This window comes from Cyprinodon tularosa, unplaced genomic scaffold, assembly GCF_016077235.1.
Source record: "Cyprinodon tularosa strain WSP-4 unplaced genomic scaffold, ASM1607723v1 ctg153, whole genome shotgun sequence".
Taxonomy (NCBI): Eukaryota; Metazoa; Chordata; class Actinopteri; order Cyprinodontiformes; family Cyprinodontidae; genus Cyprinodon; species Cyprinodon tularosa.
The window spans coordinates 1,327,044-1,354,411 of record NW_024038364.1 but is presented as its reverse complement, the minus strand read 5'-3'; the positions used below and the strand labels follow the sequence as shown (position 1 = coordinate 1,354,411).

Genomic DNA, 27,368 nt, shown 5'->3' with positions numbered 1-27,368 from the left:
AGCAAAGTGCAGAGATGGCAGGCCTGGTGCTGATCCCACCAGAATGACAGAAATGGTCTACCGAGAATTTGAAATGTTCTTCCCTTTAGGAGGGAATAAACTAAATCAGCTCTCAATTTACAGCAAGCTTTGATAATTTAACACATTTCAGAATAATTTAGAAACCAATGAAATAATAAGTAAGGATCTTACAATCATTTCCAGGATAACTTCAGGGCTTGGAAATGTTTTTGTGGGTCCTCTGGCCTATTTTATTGGAATGACAGGTAGTGCTACAGAAACAGCCCGAGGCTCCTAAAACTGATCTGAGCAGTGGCCCAGATAACTGAAAGGTGCTACAGAAAGAACCAACTCCTTCCTTTTAGCACCACAGTGGGTTACAGAAGGTTAAATTACCTATAAACCTACTCCGATCTGGGATTATTGACACTAACGCATTTCAGCCCAGTCATTACAGATGATGACAATTAGCCTGATAAGCATCCTTCTTTTTCCACGTGTTTTTTTGAAGCTCAAATAAGATCATTGTTTTCCTTTTTCTGTTTTTTGTAATTCTGAGTTTCTAGCATGGAGTTTGTCTTTATTGAATTTCTTTTTTCTGATTGTGTGTGATCCAGTTTCCTAATTGCTTTGTAGGTTCGACCAAACTAGACCAGCAATTTAACCTTGGACAGAACTATGCAGCACAGTCGCTATACAATTTGAGTTTCTGTTGGATCGGACACTAATCAATGCCTGATTTGTTAAAGCTCAAACCAACAGCATTAATCTTATTTGCCACAGGTGTAACTTAAAAAAAAAAGGTATTTCGTACTTAGGATGTTCGCTCCACACAGATCTGGCATTATAAAGACCAAACAATCAGTTTTGAATCTGGTTCCCAGTGTGGAAAGATTCAGACACAATGGTGCTGTGTTGTCGTTTTTAAAGTTTTTCTTATTTTTTTATTTTTCAAACATGGTGAACATAATAAGACATTTAAGTTCTGTAACTTACATGCATCTTGTTGCCACCATGTTGCTGTACTTTCCTGGGCTTAAGTCTGCAGTTATCTGGTGTTTTCCTTTTTTTTTTCTTAGTTGTTTTTCATGTTTTTTTAGTCACAGCACCACCTAGGGGCCTGGCAGAGACAATACAGCCTGCTCAGTGGTTCTGCATGTCATTAGCTACGTTTACATGCGCAAAATTTCCCCGATCCGATCCAAACCTTGGTTGATCGGAAATTCAAAATCTCCGTTTACATGGACACTAAATGAAATGATCCGATCATGACGTGTGTATACATGTACCAAGCGTTGGATCAGATTAAATCTTTTAAGCATGCGCAGAACTTCCTGCCAAACTTGGCAGTTCTGTCTGCGTCTGGTTTTTGGGAGGCCTGACAAACGATGCGCTCGGAGCAAGCGGAAAGAAAAAAGGAGAGAGGAGGAAAAAAAGCGCATGGCAGCGAAATGTCCGAGAGAAAATGTAGAGAATGAGCGATTGAACCGGCGTGGGAGAGCGAGTGGGCTGTGGAGAGAGAAAAGAGGAAGAGGAGGAGGATAAATTCCTGCTTCCTGCAGCTTTAAATGAACTTGAGTGTATAAGTCGGCGTTCCTAGACTCCTCCCGCCATGTTGTTCACAGCGAGAGCGACCGGTGGTTTCCTGTTGTTGACAAGGCGGAAAAACGTCACGCTGACGTCGCACACATGCGCAGTGAAGATTATTTTACTCTTAAGATCCGAATGGGTGTTTACATGGACGCCAATCGGAATGGCGATCGGCAAAAACCACCTCTCTCATTCGGAATTAAATTTAGATCCGATCGGACCGAATCGGATTAGAATCTTCAGTCTGACATGTTTACATGAAACATTTTTGATCTGATCAGGCCTTCAATCCGATTAGTTGTGTCCATGTAAACGTAGCTATTGTGTGAACACACATTTACTCTAAATCCATCCACTTTTGCCTGAGTGTAGACAGGGCCCCAGGATGTTGGTTGTTTTGGACTCCAGATAAACCAGAGATCCTAAAGAAGCAGCTTAATTGCTGGCATTAGTTCGAATCTGTTGTTTTAGGAGACATCTGTGTTCCCCTTCTTGCTCATCCCATAAGCTCTCTCGTGTTCTCCCTGCTGTGTGGCAGGCAGCAGATAAATGCTCCCACCGAAGCGTCTTCTCCTAAATATGTTTTACCTCTAAACAAAGAGAACGTTTGATACATAACAGACCCCTGGAATGATTTGATTATAGCTGAAGTTCCTATGATATTCTATAAATGTTTAACTCCGAAAAACTAATAAACTATAAATCAACACTTCCAGGAACTGACCCTTTTTCTCCCTTAAACCTGCATCGAATTCTACATAATCAGTTTAAGCTCTTCAAGTAGTAATGTTGATCATAACAGTACCTATTATTTTATTCTGTAGCTTCCATATTTAAGCCCCCATGTTGTTGAGGCCTGTTGTTTGACTTTATGTGACTTCTTGGCAGAAAAATAAAAACATATTTTCAACAGGTATAAAATATTCATGCATTTTGCACTGCTGTGATCAGAAGCAACAGTAAGCTGCAAATCCATGGATCATCTTTTTCAATTAGAAGCATCTTTTGTATTCAGAGTGTCGCCGACATATATTATTCAATGGCACGTTTAATTAGGCTTACTCATATTTCTGTGTCAACATTCATCACAATGGAGACTCTGGTGTCTTAAAGGGACACTATTCGTAATGATTTTAGGATCCTGGTGTGAAACGTCCGGTTGGAAGAGGCGGAGATGGCTTTGCTAGATATGCTTCTTCATTTCTGTGACATGAAGACGCTTGATGGGATTATTCCCTCCTCTGCATTCAAAGCCTTTCATCCTCACTTTATTCATTTTATACAGACAGTTAAAGATAAATACATGATGACAGCGATCTAGGGAAATGGGTCTGCCAACGTTTTTGCGTTGGTGTGAAATAAAGATGGTTTTAGAAAGTTGGAGGACAGTTTTAAATAGATTCATACTAAACAAGATGAAGGATTCGTTATGATTGTTAAATGTTTTAATCGACAAATCAACCACATGAAGTGATAAACTAAGGGCTTTATTTGGAATAGAATAATAATTTCTTAGTGTTTTGTTTTTAGATTCTGACCATGTTTCATAATTAGTTTTAAAGTCATAAGGAAGCAGCCGTACCGTTACTCTTCTGAATTCTCCCTAGTGGTGCACGACTTTACACGAGTGAATAAAGGGAATGTGATTTATTGATTATCAAGAGGGCGGGATTGCTGTGGCGGAAGGTTCGCAAGCAAGTTGATTGTAGCCGGTTTCTCAGAAGCATCTTGCTAACCAGTTAGCAACTTGGAGCTAGTAGGTTCGCAATAGGAAATTTCATTGGGACCAAGTAGCACTAAATTGGTGACTTAGAAACGACACTGTCAAGGAACGCTATGGACAGCGGAAACATGTAAGAGGAGGAGAGTTTTGTGTCGGAGATCTTGGATGAGTCTCCTCCGTCATACATGTTTTATTTAGAGTAGGAAAGTAGGGACGAAGTTGTTGTGGAAGAGGACGCCAGGGCGGCAGAAGCTTGGTTTGGTGTAGAAGGCTTACAGCCGTACATCTTTGAGCCCAACGCTGCCAGTTCTGTTAGCTCTACGCCTGCTGAAGACACAGACGTCCATCCCCGTGAACAATGGGACGTAACTCACTGGGAAAGGAAACTATTCTTATTTCTTATTTCAACCGTATATTAGCTGCGACATATGAATCAAGATGCTATGACGGAAATAAATTTGATTGGCAGATGACCGTTGATATATATGATTGGGTAAATTTAGGTGTACAAGCTGATGTATAACTAACTGGCCTGCATAAGATAAGGAGAAAAAAAAACAACATAGATTATAAGCCAGGATTTTTTTTTTAAATAGAAATTTTCTAACTTTTGGGACAATATTGTCTGATAAAGAGTAGATTTATATACATGTTTAAGCCAGAATGATTTGACATTTAAATATGACTTCCCTACAACTTTAACCTAACTGCACAGAATTGGGCCTTGCTTGTTTTTTTGCATTATTAAAAAAACAGTCCCAACAAACTAATCTATCATGGACGACGTCATACTTTCTTTCTTTGAGATATTTCTCATTAGTTTTTTTTTTTTAATCACCAAACAGCAAAAGACAAACAAAAGACGGTTTTCTTATTTCCTCAGATTTGCTTTTTCCTCTTAAAGGTTTCACTTTTTATTTATATATATTTTAAAACATTAAATTATAGTTCAATCTATGCTATTTTACCGGTTTGTTCCTAAAGTTATATGTATTTATAATTTTTCTTGAACTCCTTGCATTGAATATTCATAAGAGATGTGAATAATTTCAATAAGTGAAACAAATTGTTTTTCACAAACATGTTGTTATTTTGCTGGGGCTCCATTTTTAAAAACAAAACAAAAAAAATGCACAAATGATTGTTTTTATTCCACAATTGAGTAACTTTAATTAGTGCTAAATGGCTTCAGTGGTTCAATTTTTACCCTCGCTGTTTAACCTTTTACTGGTAATGAAATGATATTTTTGGCATTCATATCATTTCCTAGTGCAGCGCAGGGTGATAATAATGGCTAAATGCATGCATTTCTTTAGGCTTTGGCTCACAATAATAAATATGGTAATAATGTATTCAAATATTGAGATTTATTCACAGGAAGAGCCTGATTGTAGACGTCTGTTTATCAAACCTCCTGCTATTTCACTGTTGTTGATCAGCAGGAAAACAGACAGACGAGGCAGCATCTGCAGCCGTCTAAACATATACACACAGTCAGGGTATGTTTGATTTAATTTCCCAATGACTTATGAACAGCATTCAACACACACAGCTGTCAGTTTAAGCTTTACGACACTCTACATTAACAGGGTGCATCTCCTCTGCATGTTAGTGCCTATTAGACTCCTCATCTGCTGCTGCAGTATGAAGGGCTTTGATATTTATTTTCTCAGTCAGACCTATTTCTGGACGTACTTCCCAGGAGTCACAGTGTTTGTATTTACACTGCACTCATTAGTAAGTCAGAATCGGAAAGGCAGAAAATGGCTTATTCCCACTAGGTGGCCTGATGTATACAGCCGATCTGCAGGCATCTTCAGCTGTTGGAAGTTTATTTGTATAAATGCAGATTAATGCATAGTTAACACACAGTTTTACAAACTATGCAAGATAAGCTCCTTTGGTAGCAGAAGTTATCTTTTGTTTCAATTAAAAGGAAGCTTTAGGAGCTCTAAAATAAGCTCAGACTTTCTTTAATGTTTGTTTCTTAAAGGAATAGTACACCCAAAACATGATTAGCCTTCATTTTCTACTCACCCCCATGCTGAACAACACTCTGGAGTACTTTTTTGATATCTCAAATGCATCTGGAGATCTGGGAGGCTTCTTACTGTCTGCTGACATTCAAATAATGGAGGTCTATTGTGCTCGAGACAGAAAGGTCCATAAAAGTCCACAAAAACGTGTCAATATTCCTCCATGCTGCTCGTCCAATGTATTCCAAGTGTCCTGAGTGGGTAGCATCCAGAATTTACTCGAAACAAAGTCATTTAGAATGTTTTTAGAGCATAAACAGTAGTGTATAGTATTTTCTAAAAGCGCGTTCACGAGTCTACGGAATCCGCGGCAGACCAAACCAGCGCATTCAGCTCGGCAAAGAACTCATGCTCTTCCTCAACACTGAAGTCCTCAGACATTTTTCTTTCGTTGTTTCTTTCTTTGCACAGGTAAACAGCACATTTCTTCTTCTACGCTTGCATTATCAGCAGAGCAGACGCTGAATGCGCACTTTCATCTGGTTTGGTCTGCCGGCTTCCGTAGCGTCGTGAACGCGCTGGCGCGCGCTTTCAGGAAATACTATGCACTACTGTTTATGCTCTAAAAACATTCTAAATGACTTCGTTTCGAGTAAATTCTGGATGGTACCCACTCAGGACACTTGGAATACATTGGACGAGCAGTATGGAGGAATATTGACACGTTTTTGTGGACTTTTATGGACCTTTATGTCTCGGGCACTGTAGACCTCCATTATTTGAATGTCAGCAGACAGCAAGAAGCCTCCCAGATCTCCAGATGCATTTGAGATATCAAAAAAGTACTCCAGAGTGTTGTTCAGCATGGGGGTGAGTAGAAAATGAAGGCTAATCATGTTTTGGGTGTACTATTCCTTTAAGGACTTTATTCCTTCCTGGTATTGTAACAGAACAACACACATTAAACAGGATTGATCATTTAAAATCAACTGTTGCCTCTTAATGCAAATCTTAAATGTCTTCCTGTATAATTATTCCACTATTGAAACATTTAGAAGTGAACAATTAGTGTAATGTACATTAATCAGTGCATCAATGTGGTTTACTGGTAATTTTGCTGCACATCTACTTCAGATGAGCTTTATTTAAATGTGGACAGTAAACAGAACGGCTTCGCCAGCTGGAGGGATCCATGAGAAGAGAAAATAATATTTTATTTTTCTACATAGGGAAAGAGTTTAGGGAAGTGTGATTACAAAAGGAAAACAGATGGTGAGTTTGGGCTTGGTGCCTGATTTATAGTTCAGTACTTTGAGATGAAATATGTTGTTTAACAACTAAATAAAAAATGGCACTGCCTTCTCAGTGCCTTATATTAATGTTTTGTTTAAATAAAAGCATAAAAATATCAAATTGAGGAACATAGTTGTCAAATTGATGGAATCATTGCAGATTTACCCGATCTTTACTGAAATTAATAAATGTTGTCTGGTTGTGTATTTTCTGTTTTTTTTCTGTTGTGTATTTTTTTCATTACTTAAATTAATATCTAATATTTGATTGTGAGAAATGAGGCCAAACATGATTCAGCAATATTGTTGGAGCTATTAGTGCTGTTTAGGAGAAATTAGCATATTTGAAATAAAGTAATTCTGTCAATTAGTCTGATAATGTGCTGTAGTTTTAAATAAATGAACTTCAGCATATTTACTCAGGGTTTAGGTTGAACTTCACAGCTGGAACAGGTCTGTGATCCGCCTACGCCTGCAGAAAACAATGTTTTTATGCTTTCATGGACCAGTAGTCTGGATTAATTTATCGGTTTATTGTCCAGTTGTAAGATTTAAGGCCTTCTCTCTGGTATAAACTGCCAAGTGTTTACATAGAAAAAAGTAGATTTATTTTCCATCTTTTGAGGGATCATTCAGAGCTTTTACATCAGGCATTTTATTTTTTCCAGGTATTTTATTATTTTTATTAGGAGCTTACGGTTTTCTCTTTGTAAAATGCCCATTTACGGTATGCAGGTTAGTTGATATATGTAATCACATGTAATAGGTATTCCGTAGGCACATTATCTGTTGTCTCACTGGGAGGCAGCAGATCAGCAATCATGTTTTTTATGTTTAGATGAAATAAACATTAATCTGTGTTTTGTATTGATATAGCTCTCTATTTCTGAAAGTTCTTTTCTAAAAAAATTTAATATTTACATGTTAAAAGTTTCTGAAATCAGTAGAGTTGAAATTATTTTAAGAAACCCATATAGATTGTTATATATAGAGGAAATATAAGCAACGTTGTTGACGTGAAACCTCTTTTTTTTTCTTTTTCTTTTACACTTTCTTGTTAAATGTTTGTCTTTGAGCAACTAGGCGTTTTTCCTGCTGATGTTAGAGAAGCTATATTTATTTTCACTTCCACATTACCTCCTTGTTCCTAAACGGTGATGGTCAGTTATAGGAGGGAAATTTGTTGCCTAGCAACAAAAAGGTCCGAGCTGACTATATAGAGGGGCATCGGATTCTTATGGCAAACTGACAGACTAGTTCTTAGAGGATGCTGAGTTGGTAGAGGTAGAAAGCAATGAAATGTGAAATGTAAAGCCTGGAGATGATTGAGTAATGTGATACTCAATTTTGAGACGTTGAACAGTAGGATTATATCACTGCAGTAACTGCTTGTGATATAATCCTAACAATATTACAGGGTTGTTGCTGTTTTTCAAGATATTTGTGCAGAGTTTAGCATACATCCTTTTTATTGAAAAAGAATTGCAAAGAAAAAGTTGGACATGCACCAATCAATAGGCAATAGATCGCAGTCGGCTGATAGCGTTCTTATCGGTGTTGATCAGAGATCTAAAAATAGGTTGAAGCAGTAGGATTAGATGACGTTTATCACAACAAAACTCAGCCAGGGGTCAAATTGGTGGACATGGTTTCATGGAGCGACTTGCAGTGCGGAACCAGTATGAAGAAGGCCACCTCCTTCTTCAGGATACGTAGCTGGTTGCTTTGTGGCCCTGTTGTCCTGCATTGGGGGACAAATCCAATTTTAAATTCGTCTCAACATTGCTGTCTCATAAAGTTTCTTCACCTTGGATTTAGTGTTTGTGCTTTTTGAGGGATAAAAACGCTCAAGATATTTAGATTTAGTGGTACATGAAATCAAAATATCATTTATCTAGACATGTTTTGCTGGAATCGACCATCCCTTCCTCTGGAGCTTTCACTGCTGAAGGGTTCTGAGCAAAAACAAATGAGAAACTCTGGATCAAGTCAGTCTAACTGAAAATTCTCATTGTTCAGCTTTGGATCTTTGCCTCAGAGACTCCGTCCTCCTCTATCTCCAGTCAGATTTGCACAGCCATCCATCTGGTAACGTTATAAAGCGGATCCTTTTCCTGCCAGGATTTATTAGCATCGTCCTGAAACGGTCTTTTTTTCCATGAATGAAATGAGAAGGCGGCTCAGAGTTGACATGAGCAGCTGTGTATGGGCTGAAGGGGTAATGATTGCAACCCTCTGCTTCCTCAGCTGACAGGTAAATTCTCTGTATCATTATCTGCAGGATTTTCATCTTCTTCAGTCACTCATCTTTACAGGACTTATTAACCAAATCACTAAACCATATCTGCATTTTTGCCTTTTTTTAACCAATATTTTATCTCAAGGCTAAAGCCTTCACTCACATGGCAAGATATATGCTTCATTCATCAGGACAACAGCAGTGGTTCGAGAAAGCTGCAAACACACCTTTTAAGTTTGTTCTCTGCAGGCTTTTGGCTAGGGACATTTAATCAGGTGTAGACCTTGGTGTATCTCTTCCTTAAATTTTGAAATTGAGATTCTTTAAAATGCTGCCATGGAAGGCAGCTATTTTTTTGTCTTTGTTACAACACTATGTTTGTCCTGATTAGGGGAAGTATGTGTGCTTGACTAGAGGTGGAAATTTCATAAGGAAGAAATTAGATCATTTTTAGGTACAATATTATGTTTCGTAGGTTAATTCAAACAATCAGAAAGCCTAATGCTACATTCACATCACGATTTTAGCATGCTTCATTTTTGATGGTTGTACACATTAAAGGGGAACTCTTTTTTTACATCGGCCCCTTGATTTTACGTTATTACATCATCAAGCCGGCTACCGTTCATTCGTCCTGTCCCCTGAACTGCTGCTAGTTTTCCTCACATGCCCGGAAGATGTCTAGTGCTACTACCACAGATGATCTCGCTCTCGAAATGGAATTGAATGACTCAGATTAGCTAGCCGAATGAGTATAAGGGGTAGAGCGTAGCCGCTTGTGGCCTGTGCTGCACGTCACAACTCCAGCTCCGGCGCGCGGATGAAGTCATACACACTCCGCTTTGTTTTTATATAAATATAAAAAATATTACTGTGGATGTCTGGGGGACAGTGATTCGCCTACATGTTCTGAATGCTGGTGTACCATAAATGATAAATTATGAACAGTTAAGTTTGTGCCTTCAAGTCGTTGCACATAGGAAGACGTTACTTGGATATAACAAAACCAAATATCTTCGGAACAGCACCAAGTAACACAAAACTTACATGGGTGAGTAGAACATTACGTAATAACGTAAAATCAAGGGGCCAGTGTAAAAAAAAACGGTGTTCCTGTTTAAGGTCAGATGTGCATCAAGAGCATCTTTGACGCTCATGAAGCACGTCCAGTAAAGTGTGTCCAGATGCATCTGATGCTTGTTCTGCTCCTGTGTTCAGTTGCAGGGAGCGGCTATGCTATATTGGCTGTGATAGGCTGGTAAAAAAATTTAAATATTTTTTTTTTTTTTTGCGAGAAAGTCCACCTCAGAACATCATCTGTGCAGTCAGTTCATCAAGATTACAATCCTACCCTGAAATATTATTTTGCTGTCAGAGCCACTCAGACCCCCACATACTGCTGTCAATGGGAATCCCCAGCAGCTGCTGCCTCATGCCGGGTCGCCTCTTCGGGTTTTTCCGCTGCCGTTTGTGATGTTAGCATTTTTCAGGTATGTGGTACAAACTACAGGCACCAGAATAATAAAAGTGAGCATATCTTGCCAGCAGGTTTTGACATTTTAAGTAAATTTATGCATTAATAAGCAGTTTCAGTGGAGTGGTTATCTTCCTATACATGAGCAGTGCTGTCTCTCTCTCTCCCTGCCAGCTCCCAGATCAGCTCCTCTGATTGGTTGATGTGGCATGTTAAGCAACAAAAATTAAATTTTTCCAACTGTAGCATCTGCTACTTGCTGGTTCCACCTGGACGAAGAGGGTCTGTTTTTGTCAGAAATAGTTTTCAGACTATATGGAAGATGGATAAAAATATATGAACAATATCTTGATTTATTTCATGCTTATCTCTAAATGCTTTACTCAAAAGTAACAAACCCATTAGCGAAAGATGTAATCATGTTATCTCTTATCCATACTATCTTTTTTCTGCTCCATGAACCTTTGAACCATCTCTTTGTTCTCTGTTTTAATGTCACCAAATGCTTTATTTGTGTTTAAAGGAAAAAATAATTAGTATTATTAGGGTTTCGTTTTAATTTTTTAAGCCACATCACCATGGAGACCATGTGTTATTTTTAGATCAAATTTAGCTAACTCCTGATCCGAAGCCAAACCTCCTAAAAGCTCCTTTCTCAGCTTTATAGTGACTCTAATAGACACAGAAGCAGCGAGTTCTGCTGAGACGTTTTGCCAGAAGTCCGAGCGAAGCATCGTCAGAGGATGGAAAATGCCAAACAAAAGTGGACCGTGATGTGCAAACTGTCTGTGTTGCTGCAAACTCCGACCCCGGTGGTTAATAAGAGAACTTCTGATGTTTTGATGTTTCCCTTTCTTCTCCTCAGAGACTCTGGAGCCATCAGCGCCGACTGGAGCCCAGATCAGATATGGTGAGAGATAAAATGTGCTGCACACACACACACACACACACACACACACACTGAGGCAGTTAAGTGTTGGTATCTAACAAAAACAGTCCAGATTGACATTCATTCACTGGTGTTTCTTTGATCTCCACAGTTCAGCATGAATGAATTTTTTATTGCCTGTTAGTTTCATAAACCAATAACGGTTTACTGTGCTCATCCAGCAAAGGGAAGCTGAATAACATGTAATTATAGATATCTTACCATTAATATATATTTTTTTTACCTCTGAATAAGAATAAAATGACCTTGATTTAAAAGATTTTATATTTACATTCATGTACGATTTATTTCACTGCACTTAATTATATGAGTGAATGTGCATTCAAAGAAATCAGACGAATCTATTAGTATCATCTTAAAGCAAACTATTATGAGAATACTACCAAAGAACAAGTGAGAGTACTGAAATGTGTTCACTAAATTACACAGTAAAAACCTATTTACAGCAGCGGAAAATAAAATAAAGACATAATAAGGAAAAAATAAAGAGGCAGATTTATTTTTATTGGTGTATACATTACTAGTGTGAAAGAGACTGACTCCGGGAAAAAAAAGTAATAACATTCATATAACTAATGGAGAAAGGATGTTTGCATTGGTGTCGAAGTGCTGAATGTTGCTTGTAGTAGCAGAACCTGCTGGATTCAGATCAAGCAGATAATATGATAAACTGTCCACATAAAGCTGGACTGTTTTCACAGATGTTACCTATATGTACTTAGCTTATATATCTGAAGGTTTTAATGCTGATCTATTTCTATTCTTTACAGCATCTCTGATATAAATGTCTGTTGATAAGGGGGAAAAAGATGATGTACATTTTTTTCAATTGAGAATTAAATTGAATTTCTTTAGCCTTTATTTTCCAAAGATTAGATTTTAGGTTCCAGACTTTTTTTTTAGGCCTTTAGAGTTTTATAACATTTGGAAAATTCTGACCACTTAACAGGTTAATTGACTCACATGGTCCCATACCTCCGTTACTATTATTTTTAGTAAAGGGCATACAATGTACGCCTGTATGCATTGCTAGCTAAGCACCTGGTTCTTAATTACTTTTACTGGACCAGATTTGATTTTTCCAGATATCAGATTGTTAAGAAATAACTCTTAAATATTTACATTTTTTTAAATCTCTAATTTCTTGATCTGGGTCAGGCTTTTATTAGTCCGTACACCAGGCAATAAATGATCCGTTTTGTCTTTAAATAAAAAAGTTTGATGTTTTTTTGTACTGTTTCAGTTCCACAGGTTGTGAATGTCTCAGTTCCATGTAAATTTCCATGATGTAAATTTCTTCAATTTAGAATTAAATTGAATTTCTTTAGCCTTGATTTGATTTTAGGTTCCAAACTTTTTTTTAGGCCTTTAGAGTTTTATAACATTTGACAAATTCTGACGTCTTAGCAGACTAATTGACTCACATGCTCCCATTTCCATGCAATAGTCGGAGTTTTTTACAGCAGCCGACTTCCTTTCACTGCTTGTCCAATTTTTCAGGAACAGACCTGAACCTGAGGACCAAAGGAAGCATGATTTGGAAATATTAGTTCAAAAACCTGACTGCCAAACATCTTTTTTTTTTTTTTTTTTTTTTTAAGAGAGGGTTGTAATTAGGGTTTTTGGACTTAAAATCACATTTCTTATGTTGTAATTATAAATATTGTTTGTTCTTTCTCCCCATTTATTTTTGCTTCAGTTTTATTCCACAACGCCGTCCCCTTTATTGGATTTGGTTTCCTGGATAATGCCATCATGATTGCAGCAGTAAGTAAAGTTAAATCAGATGCCTTCAGGAGTAAAAACGTCTCCCATGTATGTTTTATCATGTTTACTCAAGATAACAGCGAGTCAGGAAGAATATTTGACCTGATTCCTTTTCGTTCTACAGGGAACACAGATTGAACTCTCCATCGGAGTCACTCTGGGGATCTCCACCATGGCTGGTAAGAACAGATCAAATAGCGAAATCCCATTACTATTTAAAATGACTTCTTATCTTGTCGGCTGGGACCTGTTGTCTTTCCATAATTAATCATTAGAGACAGTTGAGAATAGATGATTATAAAAGTCATTTAGCTTTGCAAACATTGTCTTCATCTTTTTGACACCAGATAACTTGATTTTTTTCTTTCATGTCCCACCGGTTAAAGGAGTTTAAACTTTCTGATATCATCATGATTTTAGAGTTGATTCTCTGTAGTTCTGTAGCTTTTGAATTGTTAGTAGCAGAGTTCCCTACCTGGAAATAAACAACAAGATAAATCAATATTAAATCCATAGATATTGCTGATATTACTATAAATCAAAGTAAATCCTAAATGTTTAAGTTCAGTTTAAGGAGCCTCAGTCAGAAGGAGGAGGGGTTGGTAGGGTGTCATGGCAAAATCTCACGTTCCTTCTGCTGTAACGGATCATGACCTCTGGCCCTAAGATAGCTGTTCACGTCCATAAAACAGGATGAACTTCATTTGTTTTAGACAACATTTATTGTCATCTTGTATACAAAACGAAATTGTGTTTTTTACAGCTCTCAAATTGTCGCAGTGATCTAATGTAAACACTGTGGGTGAAAAAACATGGTGCAAAAAAACACATTGTTATATGATTTAGAGTTTTTTCAACATTCACCTGTCTGACTCTGGTGGGGAATATTTCTATTTACTATAAATGGACTGCACTTCACATAAAAAAAAAGAACAATTTTAGGTGGAATGCAGATTATTTTAGATGATACACATAAATCCAGGTGAAGTTTATGTATTATTTGCTTTTTGTTGGTGCATTTTGCAGTTTTATTATGTTTGTGTTTCGTGTACTTACTCATAAAACTGGAAAATAGTCAAGGAGTAGATATTTTATTCTGAATTATTTATTTGATATTATACAGCTTTATTTAAACTTTAAACTGAAATGATTTAGCTTGATTATTATTTGGTTTGGTGTCGGGTTCATAAAATGAAGGTTTTTGCAAAAGAGGAACTGAAATACACAATTATGGATACGATTCCTGCAGGAAGGAGAGACAGTTGAACCCCAGACTCAAACACACCGTCTTCCACTGGACCTACTCTGCAGAGTGTTTATTAACAGAACATGACGCATGGTTACAAACAGAGTATTGTTCTGACAGAACAATTGATCAGTTCATGAAGACAGAATGCTCCATCAGAATAACAAGGCAGGATGGTCTCCTGACTGAATCATGACACAGGAGTTCAGCATCCCCTTGCACAAATGTTTTATAAGCACACATTAATTTTATAATCATCACTGAATAAACCTAACATTTGGAAACACTGTTTATCACCCTGTAAGAGTAAATAAAGATAATATATTTGAAAATGGGGGAAAAGAACCTTACGTTGTGCTCATGATTAATATGTTTTTCAACTTTAATTGCAAAATAAATTTTAACAGTTTCTACAGTTGACATTCCCAGAGCTTGGTTCATCATACACTATATTGCCAAAAGTATTTGCTCACCCATCCAAATTATTGGAATCAGGTGTTCCAATCACTTCCATGGCCACAGGTGTATAAATTCAAGCACCTAGGCATGCAGACTGTTTTTACAAACATTTGTGAAAGAATGGGTCGCTCTCAGGAGCTCAGTGAATTCCAGCGTGGAACTGTGATAGGATGCCACCTGTGCAACAAATCCAGTCGTGAAATTTCCTCGCTCCTAAATATTCCACAGTCAACTGTCAGCTGTATTATAAGAAAATGGAAGTGTTTGGGAACGACAGCAACTCAGCCACGAAGTGGTAGGCCACGTAAACTGACGGAGCGGGGTCAGCGGATGCTGACGCGCATAGTGCGAAGAGGTCGCCAACTTTCTGCAGAGTCAATCACTACAGACCTCCAAACTTCATGTAGCTCAAGAACAGTGCGCAGAGAGCTTCATGGAATGGGTTTCCATGGGCGAGCAGCTGCATCCAAGCCATACATCACCAAGTGCAATGCAAAGCGTCGGATGCGGTGGTGTAAAGCACGCCGCCACTGGACTCTAGAGCAGTGGAGACGCGTTCTCTGGAGTGACGAATCGCGCTTCTCCATCTGGCAATCTGATGGACGGGTCTGGGTTTGGCGGTTGCCAGGAGAACGGTACTTGTCTGACTGCATTGTGCCAAGTGTAAAGTTTGGTGGAGGGGGGATTATGGTGTGGGGTTGTTTTTCAGGAGCTGGGCTTGGCCCCTTAGTTCCAGTGAAAGGAACTCTGAATGCTTCAGCATACCAAGACATTTTGGACAATTCCATGCTCCCAACTTTGTGGGAACAGTTTGGAGCTGGCCCCTTCCTCTTCCAACATGACTGTGCACCAGTGCACAAAGCAAGGTCCATAAAGACATGGATGACAGAGTCTGGTGTGGATGAACTTGACTGGCCTGCACAGAGTCCTGACCTCAACCCGATAGAACACCTTTGGGATGAATTAGAGCGGAGACTGAGAGCCAGGCCTTCTCGTCCAACATCAGTGTGCGACCTCACAAATGCGCTTCTGGAAGAATGGTCAAAAATTCCCATAAACACACTCCTAAACCTTGTGGACAGCCTTCCCAGAAGAGTTGAAGCTGTTCTAGCTGCAAAGGGTGGACCGACGTCATATTGAACCCTATGGATTAGGAACGGGATGTCACTTAAGCTCATATGTGAGTCAAGGCAGGTGAGCAAATACTTTTGGCAATATAGTGTATGACCAATAGATTGATGTAACACATCAGTAAATTTAAACAAAGTTGATAATTATTGATGGTAGATTGTTCTCCTTTGGTTTGGATGGATTTTATGAGACATAAACATTAAAATGCTAATTTATGAGCTTGGTTATGAACAGTTTCAAGGCAATTTAATAGATATTAAATTTTTTCTGTTACACAGTTTTAACAGTAATAAAGGATATAATCCTTCTCAAGAAATCGCTTTTATTTTAGTGTATGAAGCTGCTGATTGGTTAAAGAGTTTTGTTGTGTTTTAGCTTGCATAATGTTATTTAACAAATGAAGAGTTTATGAAAAGCTTCCCATCCTGCCGACTGTCTTATCTCCAAATTCAAATTTTCCAAATCCAACCAGAGGGCCCCACTTAGAAACAGCTGGAAACCAGCAAATCTGCTGTCAATACAAAAGAAGAGGCTCTTAGAAACTGGAAAATACAAAAAAAGTTGATCAACGTTCCAACTATATTTGCCTTTAGGTCCGATTTTATTCATGTTGCAGCCTTTTAATGGCAATTTTCCAATTCTAGTTTATTCTCGGCTGAACTTTCCTGCATGCAGTCGGATGGCCTCCCCCCACACTGATGAAGGGACAACAATATCAGATATTAAATGACCTAAAAACCCTGCAGTCGCTGCTTTTATCTATCCTGGAGTTTCACAAGTAAATTTCATGTGCAAATCCAATTCAATTCAATTCAATTCAGTTTATTTATATAGCGCCAAATTCACAACACATGTCATCTCAAGGCACTTTACAGTTCAACCAGATCATACAGTCAAATTGATACAAAGTTTTCTATCTAAGGAAAACCAGTTGATTGCATTGACTCATTGACTCAAATACAATCCCCCACACTAAGCATGCTTGTAGCGACAGTGGAGAGGAAAAACTCCCTTTTAACAGGAAGAAACCTCCAGCAGAACCAGGCTCAGTGTGAGCGGCCATCTGCCGAGGCCGACTGGGGTTCAAGGAGACAGAAGCTGAGATACAAAACGCAGCTGTAAAAGGCGGCCCCGTCCAGGAAACACACAGCCAGGCAGACGAGCTCCAAGGCAGCTCCCATGCCAGAGGACGAAGAGAGCACATCCACTCAGTCACGGTCAGAGAAACAGGACCACACTGGAAAACAGGCCGATCTCCAACATCTATTAACAAGGGTGTTGATAGAAGCAGCACTGATGTTTTTTTTCCAGGATGACGTCACAGCCAAACAGGAACTGACGAGGCAAAGCTACTCTGAGGAAAAGCAGAGAGAGCAGAAGGTTAGAGAGGGTTAGAAATCCAGATCCTCCTTTTTCCGTCCCTGTTTTCAGAGAATTTTTAGATCATAGCAGTCGCATAAATTTGTCTTGAAATGTCCTTTTTCCCCTGATGTTGTTCCATTTTATTGCTACACAGAGGACTGTCATCACAGTACCTATTCTGGGTCTTAGTTTGGGATTTTATTGCGCTGTGAAAACCATAAAGGCGCTGGAGCTTGCCTTCTCCCTCTCTTCACTGCTAGATTATCCCGTTTCCATGGTTACTTGGCTCTCAATACCTCTGCAAAGTGAAAATCAGAGCCTGAAGACAGATCAATTGCTCATCTTTTTGCCTCCATCCATGCAGGATCTGCTTTTCTATTTGTTTCTTCATCGTCCAGTCGGTTGAGCGATCCAATTTATTTTCTTATTTTATATCAAAGACGCATTTCCCGGTTTCACCGTGTCAGTGACTCCGGCTTCTTCACCCTCTCTCTGCTGTGTCCGTAATGCCAGTGAAATGAGGTGAGACAGGAGTGGCGTCTCACTTCATCACTGTCAGGAAGTTTCTTTGTTTGGAGGAAGTTCACACTAAAACCTTCCATCTGGACAATTAAATCCTTCAGGAATATCACCACCTCCAACTGTTGACTTTTATGTCAGCAGAAATGTGTATAAAAAACAAAGAAAATGTACTCTGTTTTGATTGTAATCAGGCATATTGTCATCGTTCTGTTGTGGGAACAGAAGCCGCAGTGTGAATTATTCATAGCTGCTGTTGTCCATCAGAGGGGAAAGTGTTTGAAAGCTGACCATGCTGACCTCATTGGCAGAAAGGAAAGAAATTGATTCGTTTGTTTGGTGATTGTCCAAAAGCGTCCCTGATTTATAAAACTTTTACACCTTTTCTCACCCTAAAGGGCTCTAATCCTACATTTTACCGCCATGATTTATAGTTTTGCTTTTTATTTGGGATATACCGAGGTGGTACAGAGAAGTGAGGATATATTCACTTTATGGTCTGATGCAGCAGACTTAATAAGAGTGAAGACCCAGGATCAGAAATATTTTGCCAGTAAGATTTTAATCTCCCGCTCATCCATGTTTTCTCTCAGATGCTGATCCAAGGGAGGCTTTCAGGTGAATCAGGGCCGATGAGACTCATTTCCTCCAGCTGATCTCAGGAGCTTCTTAAATGTTCCCAGGCTTATGGGAGCGAAATCGACAGCTACAGAGGGCCATAACCACTGCCGCCCTGAAGCCCAGCTTACTGGACTCATGTCGCTTGTCTTCAAGAAATATTAGTTATGGAATTCGAGGGAATTGGACATTTTTAAAGTGGTTCGAGAAAGAAAAGGCAGCAAGAGGTGGTTTTTAGACAGCACGTTTATTTATAAAACACAATTCAATACAAAAACAATGCTTCACATGAAATAAACTATAAAGTAGAAGGAAAATAAAAGCAGAATAATCAGTTAATAGCTTAACTTCAACAGTCGAAGGCAGTTCCTAACAAACCAGTTTTTAACTTTTACTGGGGAAAATTTAGTGCATGACTGTATATTTTCATTCTAAGTAAATATATAAAGACAAGATAGATATTTTCTTTTCTTTTTTGTTGAAACAGCGTCTTATTTTTTCATAATTAAAATATTTCCAAAACAAACTCAGGCTTCCGGCAACTTTTTAGTCTTCTTGGAGTTTGCTCCCGACAAGAGGAGCATAGGGAAAAAAATCACATTACTGTAACTTGGAAAGTTGTAACACAGTTTAAATGATGTCTTCCGACATGTTGAAAGTGTTTGCACATTGCAGTGAGTAGCAAACTCTCCTCTAACTTATCATTAGTCACTGAAATCCTCACTGAGCGGTTTCTGTTTGTATGATAGCGAAAGAGATCCATCATTTTATTTTAAACCTTGCATTGCAAGCCTGATGTGCGTCCCTGCATGTATAAGAGTGTGAAATTTTGTTTGGCTAGAATTGCTCTTGGATAGGGGGTAACGTGGCCTCCAGTGTGTGGAACAACTTTTAACTTTTAGGAAAACATCTTTTCAGCTGGATCCGACTTTCCTATGTATGATTTTGGTCAATTCCAATAAAATCTTCAAACTCTTCATCCTTGCTGCCTTTTATGTCTCGGACAGACTTTTTAAATATGTCATAAAGTTTCCTATTTTATAAACTAATAGTATTCTTGGAGACAAGCGACGTAGGATTGGGATTTGTAACTGCTGCGTCATAATAGAGTCCTGTATGTTGGGGTTCAGGGTGGTGGGGATGACTGCTATCTGTCGTCTGTCTCTCCCTGTGTGTCAATTCCATCAGTGGCTGAAATCGGTTTGATAATGAAAAAATAGGCAAAAAAGAAGAAATCGTTTGATCAAATTTTAACCAAATTTAGGAACCTTCCAACCATAGTGCTGTTTAGCAGCCTGGATAAAGTCCATTTACCAGAAAGCTAATTTCCTCTGTAGTCTTTGGTTTCTGCAGTGAACCCTGATCAATGAAAACATAATTTTTTTAACTGCTTCTGTGTCAGAAAAACCTTAGATACCACAATGTAGAAACCTTTAAAACTTTTTAAGTTTAAGTTATTTTTTTTAACCTATTTAACACCTGATGTGGAAATCACTTCAGAGCTAAATCTGAACTGAGTTTGCTTGTAAGGTTCTCAGATAAAGCTGCCTCAAAGAATGTCATCAATCAGTTACTCATTTGATGCAGAAACTTCAGAATCCCGCCTTTTCTCCAGAGTTTTCTTTTCTCTCTCAGCAGTAATCAAAGCCTTTTTCTCTGTGTTTTCGCAGCTGCAGCCTTGGGGAACCTGGTGTCAGATCTGGCAGGTCTTGGGTAAGCAGCTCTCTAACCTCCTCTAAGGACTCTCTTTCATTTAGAGGTAGATGCTTTAAATCTGATGAATTTAATTCAGATCGGAGCAGTGCAATAATAAAAATGAATAAGCTATATTTGTTTTTTTCTCTGTGGAATGCTAATAGCTCTTTTAAATTAAATCGTGTGGTTGCTCTAGACTTAATAGGATTCTATGTTTTCACTAAAGCAGAACTGTTTATTGGGATGTTGAGTGTTTATTTTGCTTTTCTTCTCCTTAAAGAAATAGATATTCCCTTTATATTTAAAACTTCTTTGTAAAGCTACACCATGTTTAGAGATGCTAAGGTTAACAAAATCATTACATCTTTTAAGATTAGTGTTTAGAGTCACAGTTGTCTTCATTTTTTGACATAATTGGTAAAGCAGATGTAATACTTGATGTTCACATCTGTCATCATTTTGTCCCTAAGCTTTTAAATGCTTACACATGGTCAGTAATTCAGATTTATATTTTTTGGCCACCAGAAATGGGATGTAGTTGAAGGTAGTCGCTGGCTCTCATGGCTGACATGTCTTTGCAGTCTTGCAGGTTACGTGGAGGCTTTGGCTTCCAGGCTGGGGATGCAGGTTCCTGATCTGACGGCCAAACAGGTGGACATGTGGCAGACCAGGCTCAGCTCTCATATGGTGAGATGACCAAAGGTTGTTTTTTTTCTATCTCTCAGCAGAGAGGATTGTGGAAAAACCTGATGAGTATGGTTTGCATCAACCTCACAGCAACTAAAAAGCTGAATGAAGTATAGGTCCAATAAACCTTAAACATTTTGCATTAAACAGGTGTAATGTTGTGGATTATAATCAAAGTATTAATTTTCACTTTTGAAAAAGCTAAGTATTCAACCCAACTTTGCAAAAAAAAAAAAAAGTTAGGAGAGAAAAAAATTGACGACAAAGTAAAGAAAAAGCTGTAGAAACATTGGAGTTTAGAGACCTGACAGACCGGCACCTTCCTAAAGTATTTAAAGGCTCCAATTTATCTAAATAAATCAGATGGGTGTCTAATTTTGTCAGGTTTAAAAGCCTTCATGCTTTCAATTTGTTTATAAAAGTGCTGTATTTGCCCTGGGTCGGAGCCACTATGGGTCACTCATAAGTTCGCTTTCTAATTCATAGGAAAAATGCAAAAACACATAGGGATGGTGAAGAAAATCTTAAACACATTTAAAAAAATCTGCAGAAGGTGGAGTTTAAGGTGACACATTGATGAAGAGGTAACATCATGTTTATCCGCTCCTTCTTTATTACCTGTCTTTATCGCTTACGGTGTGACAAAAGGTATTCAATCAGCCACTTTTTGCACAAGTTCCAAGATGAGAGGTCTGTCATTTTCATCATGGGTTCACTTCAAATATAAAAGACAAAAGTAAAAGTATAGTAAGTCTCAACTGAGTCTTTATAGAATAATTACTTTGTAAATAATGGTGGGAAACAAATGTTAATTTTAATGCTTGGTCCCATAACCTGTAATACTTGACCTGGTTTACAGACACTGTAGCTGGTAGTAAGGGTGTGCAAAATAATCGTCATGACGATGCATCGAGATTCTAATTTTTGTGATCTACTGCATCGATTCTTGAAGGCAAGAATCGATAATAAAAAAAAAATGAACAAATAAAATACATGAATGGTTGGCGCACATCAGCCAAACCAAGTGGAATACAACTTCCAGTCCAGCAGATGTCGCTGCGGATGTGTTGACGCCCGCTGCTTTGTGTCACAAGCATTTCCGGCCGTGGGATACTGCGACGAGTCATATGAAATAAAACATGGAGGACACTATGAAAATTCGCCCCGCGGTTCCATCACATTTCAAGTCAGATGCTTGGCTGCATTTTGGCTTTAAAAACAAAGAAGGTAAAAACGAAATTGATATGACGCACGTAATTTGCAAAAGGGGAAATGCCATACATTTGAATGTTTTCGTTTCATTGGTTTAAAGGACCACTGAGGCCATGTAAACGGCACTGTTTATCTTTATTTTGTTATTTTAAGTTTGATGAATCCTAAGATCTTTCTGTCAGTGTGTCCACGCCAGTAATAGTAATATTTGTGTCCAGTATTTGTTTTCATGGCAACACCTCCAAAAGTCTTTTCAGTAAATACAGCTATGTATGAATTCAGTTGCTTTCAGTTATGTATCAATTGAAGACACGATCCAGATCATGCCCAGCCAGTCAGCCACTGGTAAGGGCTGTATCTTTTTCTTACAGTGTTCATTGAAAAATCGCAATGCATCGCAATATTTCAAGTATTGTGATGCATCGTGATAGAATCGCATCATGGCATGTGAATCGTGATTCAAATCAACTCGTGACTTATTTGCCAATACCCACCCCTAGCTGGTAGTTTAGTCCACTCCTGTATCAGAGCTTCTCTAGATTAGTGATGTTTTCGGGCAGTCGCTCGTCAATGTGAACTTTAAACTTATTTAAACTCCCTCTGGTGATTGGTAACCTGACAACAGCCAGATGCATGTCTCGCTCCGCCCAGCTCCACTCACATACATCTGGGAACCCGCTCATTGAAAGTGATTTCTCCAACCGAATTTATGGTCTGCCCAATCAGGACGCAGGGCGGGTGTGTCCTGGAGTGGAGAAGCGACCGTGAGATTCCAACAACAATGGCGGCTCGCATTGAGGAAGCAAGCGTTAGCATTGATGCTGCTATTTCTTCTGTGTTTTCCAATCTATCTGATATTGTTTCATTAAAAGAACATCGGAGAACGGCTTTGAAGGCTTTTGTTGGTGGAAACGATGTTTTCCCCCTTCTCCCGACCGGATTTGGCAAGAGCTTGATCTACCAAATGGCTCCTCCTCTCACAGCGTCACGGGTTAGCTTCGGTGTGAGTGGTTGAAATAGCACGTCAATAAAGATGACAGACAAGTGGCTTATCCAATCATATGCAAGGAGTTTTGATAAGGCCCAGCCTTCAGTAAAGGCAATTCTTATGGCGGGTTCCCAGATGTATGTGAGTGGAGCTGGGCGGAGCGCGACATGCATCTGGCTGTTGTCAGGTTAGGTGATTGGCATGGCCACTCCAGAATTGTGTTTTTGGGATCATCGTCTTGCTGGAAGACCCAACGATGTTCTATCTTCATGCTCTCACTGATGGAAGGAGGTTTTGGCTTAAAATCTCACGATAAAAGGGCCTCAGTCATTCTTACCTTAACACAGATCAGATCAGTCAATCGCATGATGTCTCCATCCGTGTGCTTTAGAGTATTTATGGTGTTCTTTGGATGCAGCTCAGCTCTTTGTTTCCTCCAAACTATTGAGTTGAGTTTGTGCCAAAAAGTTTTATTTCAGTTTCATCTGACATGATATTCTCCCAGTCCTCCTCTGGATCATCCATCTGCTCTCTAGCAGACTTCAGACAGTCTGGACATGTACTGGCCTAAGCAGAGGGAACCCAGTCCCTCTTAGAATAGTGGTACTGTTATTTGGTTCCATCTCTGCAGGTCTCTCCGTGTATATCTATGCTATCTGCTCATTGATTATTTTTGCCCCACAGATGGAGGGAGGCTAAAAGTGGTCTTGTCTTCCATTTTCCTCCAACTGCTCCCACAGTTTATTTATTAACACCAACCTGCCTGCCATTGAAGAGTCAGTCTTACCAGCCTTCTGCAGGTCTGCAGTTTTTTTCCCTGGTGTCCTTCAACAGCTCTTTGGTCTTGAATGGTGGAGTTTAGTTTGGTGTGTGAGGCTGTGGACAGGTGTCTTTTATTCAGATACCAAGTTGAAAAAGGTGCCATTATTACCAGTAACCAGCAGAGGACAGAAGAGCAAATGGTTCTCTATAATTAACAATTGAATTCTTGCAATATAAAAGCTTGCATTTTATCTCTCAAATTTTCTCATAGTTAAAATGAACCTATGATTGCATAACCAGTGGCTGACTGAATGTTTTTGCCCCACTATGAGCTATACTAGAAGATTTCCGCTGCTGTTCCTCTTTTCGTCGTATTTGGGTGCACATCTTCAATCTCCATGACAACAGACCAAAACATGTGCAAAAGAATGCAGAAGACCGTCTGTGTTTTTAATGTTTCGGCTTGCTTATGTCAAATATTAAATAAAGAAAAACTGCTTCTCATCTCTAAGAGTCAATGGTGGCAGCTAAAAGTTTCACTTTTATAAAAATAATGAAATTATGTTTTATATTAGCGAGGTTAACTCTTTTCATGGCCACCTTTCTTCCGCTGAATTTCTAAGCTTCGAGTTTTAGTTTTAAATAAATAAGGGCCACGTTTTGGCTAAGCGCAGTCTTCCGCTATTTTACGCTATAATAAATCTTTTTTTACATTTTATTCTGTGCCAGGATGTATTTTAACACATACTTCTGCTCTAAAAATGGGACTGTTCCCTTTTTCAAGCTTCTCATCCACCAAGAATATTTTCAGGAATGTTTTATTATGCAAAGGCCCGTACGAAACAAAATCCTCTACTTTAACTTTTAACAGTTGTATGAAACCATTCCTTCATTACAATCTTGCCCAGAGTGCTATTTGCTTTATCCATTTATGTCTGAATAATCCTCATGAGTTCTGAGCAGCCCCTCCCTGTTGTAGCAAACAAGAGACCAACGCAGGTCTACAGTTTTAACCCGCCCCCTCCTTCACCTCTCCTCCCCAGCCCAGTAAACGACACGACCACTTTCTTTGATCACGGAGCTGTGATGTGATGAAGAGCGTGGCTCTTTTAGCAGCTAATCTGCACAGTATTTTTATATATTATTGAACGTCTGAATTGTGAAACTGTTTAAAGAAGAGGCTTAAAACAGAAGTAGTGTGATGTGATGAAACCCCCACATGGGACGAGGTAGCAGTGATTAAAGTGTCTTTCTTCTGACATTTCATAACTAATGAATACTCTGTAGTTCCAAAGGCAATTTTTCATTATAAAAATACCCATAGTTTATTTTAAAAAGGCTTTAAAATTCATGATTTAGGGCCTTCAAAGTATTTTTAATTGGGAAAATGCTTTGTGAGTCTGCACTAAATCTGCCTTTTTATATCTGGTGGAGCCAAACTACATCAGTCTGACAGTTATAGGTCCTTAGCGTATCTAAAAAGTGAGAAAATGTGTCTGGTTCTCTATGAAAAGTATTAGCATCAAGTTTCTAGTTATGCTAGCATGAAGTTATGAAATATAGACCTTAGAGTATTCTTTATTGACTGCAGCAATTAAAGCGACTATCTGTGTTAAATATTGCTGGAAAAAAATAAACTAAGGGAAGCCACTTTTGAGAGGTTTACCTAAAAAGTAAGAGAGAGAAAGAAGCTACAACAACCAGAAAATCTGGATTTTTATGGGAGCAGAAAAAGCAGTATAGCATCCTGTTTAGTGTATCCAAAGAAATTAACTTCAGAAAGATCAGCAGCAACCAGCAGTTGCTGCGCTAAAACTATGAATAACACACCTGAGTTGCACTGCAATATAACTACATTTTAACAGTAGGAATGTCCCCATGAAGCATGTTTTTAAGATAAACTTCCAGCTATTATATTCAGGTTGCTATGTTTTAGTAGAATGTTTATAAAGAACTGTGTGGCTCCTCTGCTTCCTGCAGGGCAAAGCCATCGGCATCACCATCGGCTGCATTCTGGGAATGTTTCCGCTGCTTTTCCTGAGCGACGACGACGAAGATGACAAGCAGAAAGGGGCAAAAGCACATCCCAGCAGCGAAGCAGCATCACACTCCTCCTAACAATCGGCTCCATCCACCACAGCAAACCGGATTCGGTTTCATGTCAACATCACTAAAGAGTATTTCTTCAGGAGGATTCCCTGCTGTGCTACTCAGGCGGCTTCTCCCCTCCTGCTGAATTCAAACAAAGCAGCGTTACTAAATAATTCTTCTTTTGATATTTGGCATCTATTGATTCGGTTTGTCAGTTGTGCAGGTATCACATTTATTTATATTCAGTAATAATAAGTCTCCATCATGAGGTCCGGTTCCTCATTGATTCTACTGTCAGCTCCTAGAAGACTGATTGCTGGCATTCAAAGAAACACTAAAACTCATTTTTAGTCCCTAAACTCTGAAAAGGCTGCTGCTTTCAAACATACTTTTAAAGAAACTAGTTAACATTTGAAGAAGATTTATTTCTACTAGTTTGATCAACATAATATGCTATAGTATGTTTGTTTAACATGGGGATTTTACAGTATCCACATATATGAGCTAAATGTTAGCTTAGCAGCTACCAAACTGTCCTAAAACAATCATGTGTTCTAAATTTATAAGATAATTAGCTTTAAAATCGATTAGATAAAGGGTAACTCTGCAGTAATGACAGATGAGGGTCAAGCGTTATGTTTTTCGATTCAGGGGGTGTTCTGGTTTTCTTTGCTGGGAATTAACAACAAACTACATTTTTTCTATTGTTGGACTGTTGACAAGCAGTTTAGTTACCGATTCCTGCTTTGTTTCTGATTCATGTTTTAGATCAGAAGTTGTCTGGGGTGGTTAGCCTTTTATATCTGGGGGACTCTGATGAGTCCTGCTCTAAAACAACACAATATTCTGCAATCATGACCAGTGAAGGTGGAAAATAAACGGGAAGTTTGACAGTAATCTTTGCTGTTCCTTCGATTTGAACAGTGGTATAGATTAGGGACTGGCCTGGTAGAGCTTCTTATGCTATTTTAACCTTAAGTAAAAATACCACAGCATCAAGGTTAGACTTAACATAAAAGGTATAGATTCAATCCCCTTTGGGTAAGAACCGAAGAGAACGACTCTTCTTATATGGTTATTATGATTCTGTTTATAATTATGAATTTAATCATTATTTTGTGTTTGACACATCAGTAAAACGAAGAACAAACCTTTAGTTGAGTTGAAACGATTGTTGTGTGGAATAGTTTACATTTACAGTTAGACTGTCTGCTGTTCTTACCAGTCTGCTCACCAGGGATGCTACTTGAAGCTTGTTAACTACTTTAAAGCAGTCTAACCAACAGGATAGATGAGTAGCACTACTTTAGTTGTAGTTTTTGGCTTTTTCTCGCGTTTTCCTGCTAAATCAGTCCAGCTATTGCAAACAAAACTCATCTGCTCACCGAATAAAGACGGCTGCATATGCAGAGGGCTGGGGATTTACTGGCTTCGAATGACTTTTACTTCGATGCCTTAGCAGCACTTAGACATTTTATTTATAGTTTTCCTTTCTAGTTCCCAGAATCACTTTACTTTTCAATGTTTCCAGGTAGATCTATTCAGTGGACTGATTTTAAACTGATTAGAAGGCAGAGAATATTCATTT

The 27,368-nt window shown here is 38.6% G+C and overlaps 1 protein-coding gene across 2 annotated transcripts in view; it reads left to right on the top strand.

Moving 5' to 3' along the window:
• Positions 1–27,368, top strand: part of tmem65 (transmembrane protein 65) — a 47,624-nt gene extending 20,256 nt beyond the window's left edge. The window contains exons 2-8 of one of the 2 annotated variants that reach the window (XR_005280314.1): positions 11,160–11,204; positions 12,943–13,010; positions 13,135–13,189; positions 20,016–20,058; positions 20,622–20,727; positions 25,670–26,987; positions 27,018–27,368. Coding sequence is in view for 1 of the 2 variants with exons in the window: in XM_038279785.1 (XP_038135713.1) it covers positions 11,160–11,204; positions 12,943–13,010; positions 13,135–13,189; positions 20,016–20,058; positions 20,622–20,727; positions 25,670–25,807 (455 nt within the window). In the remaining variant the exon portion in view is untranslated. Of the gene's footprint in view, positions 1–11,159; positions 11,205–12,942; positions 13,011–13,134; positions 13,190–20,015; positions 20,059–20,621; positions 20,728–25,669 lie in introns of both variants that reach the window. The other variant, XM_038279785.1, reaches the window with a different exon arrangement.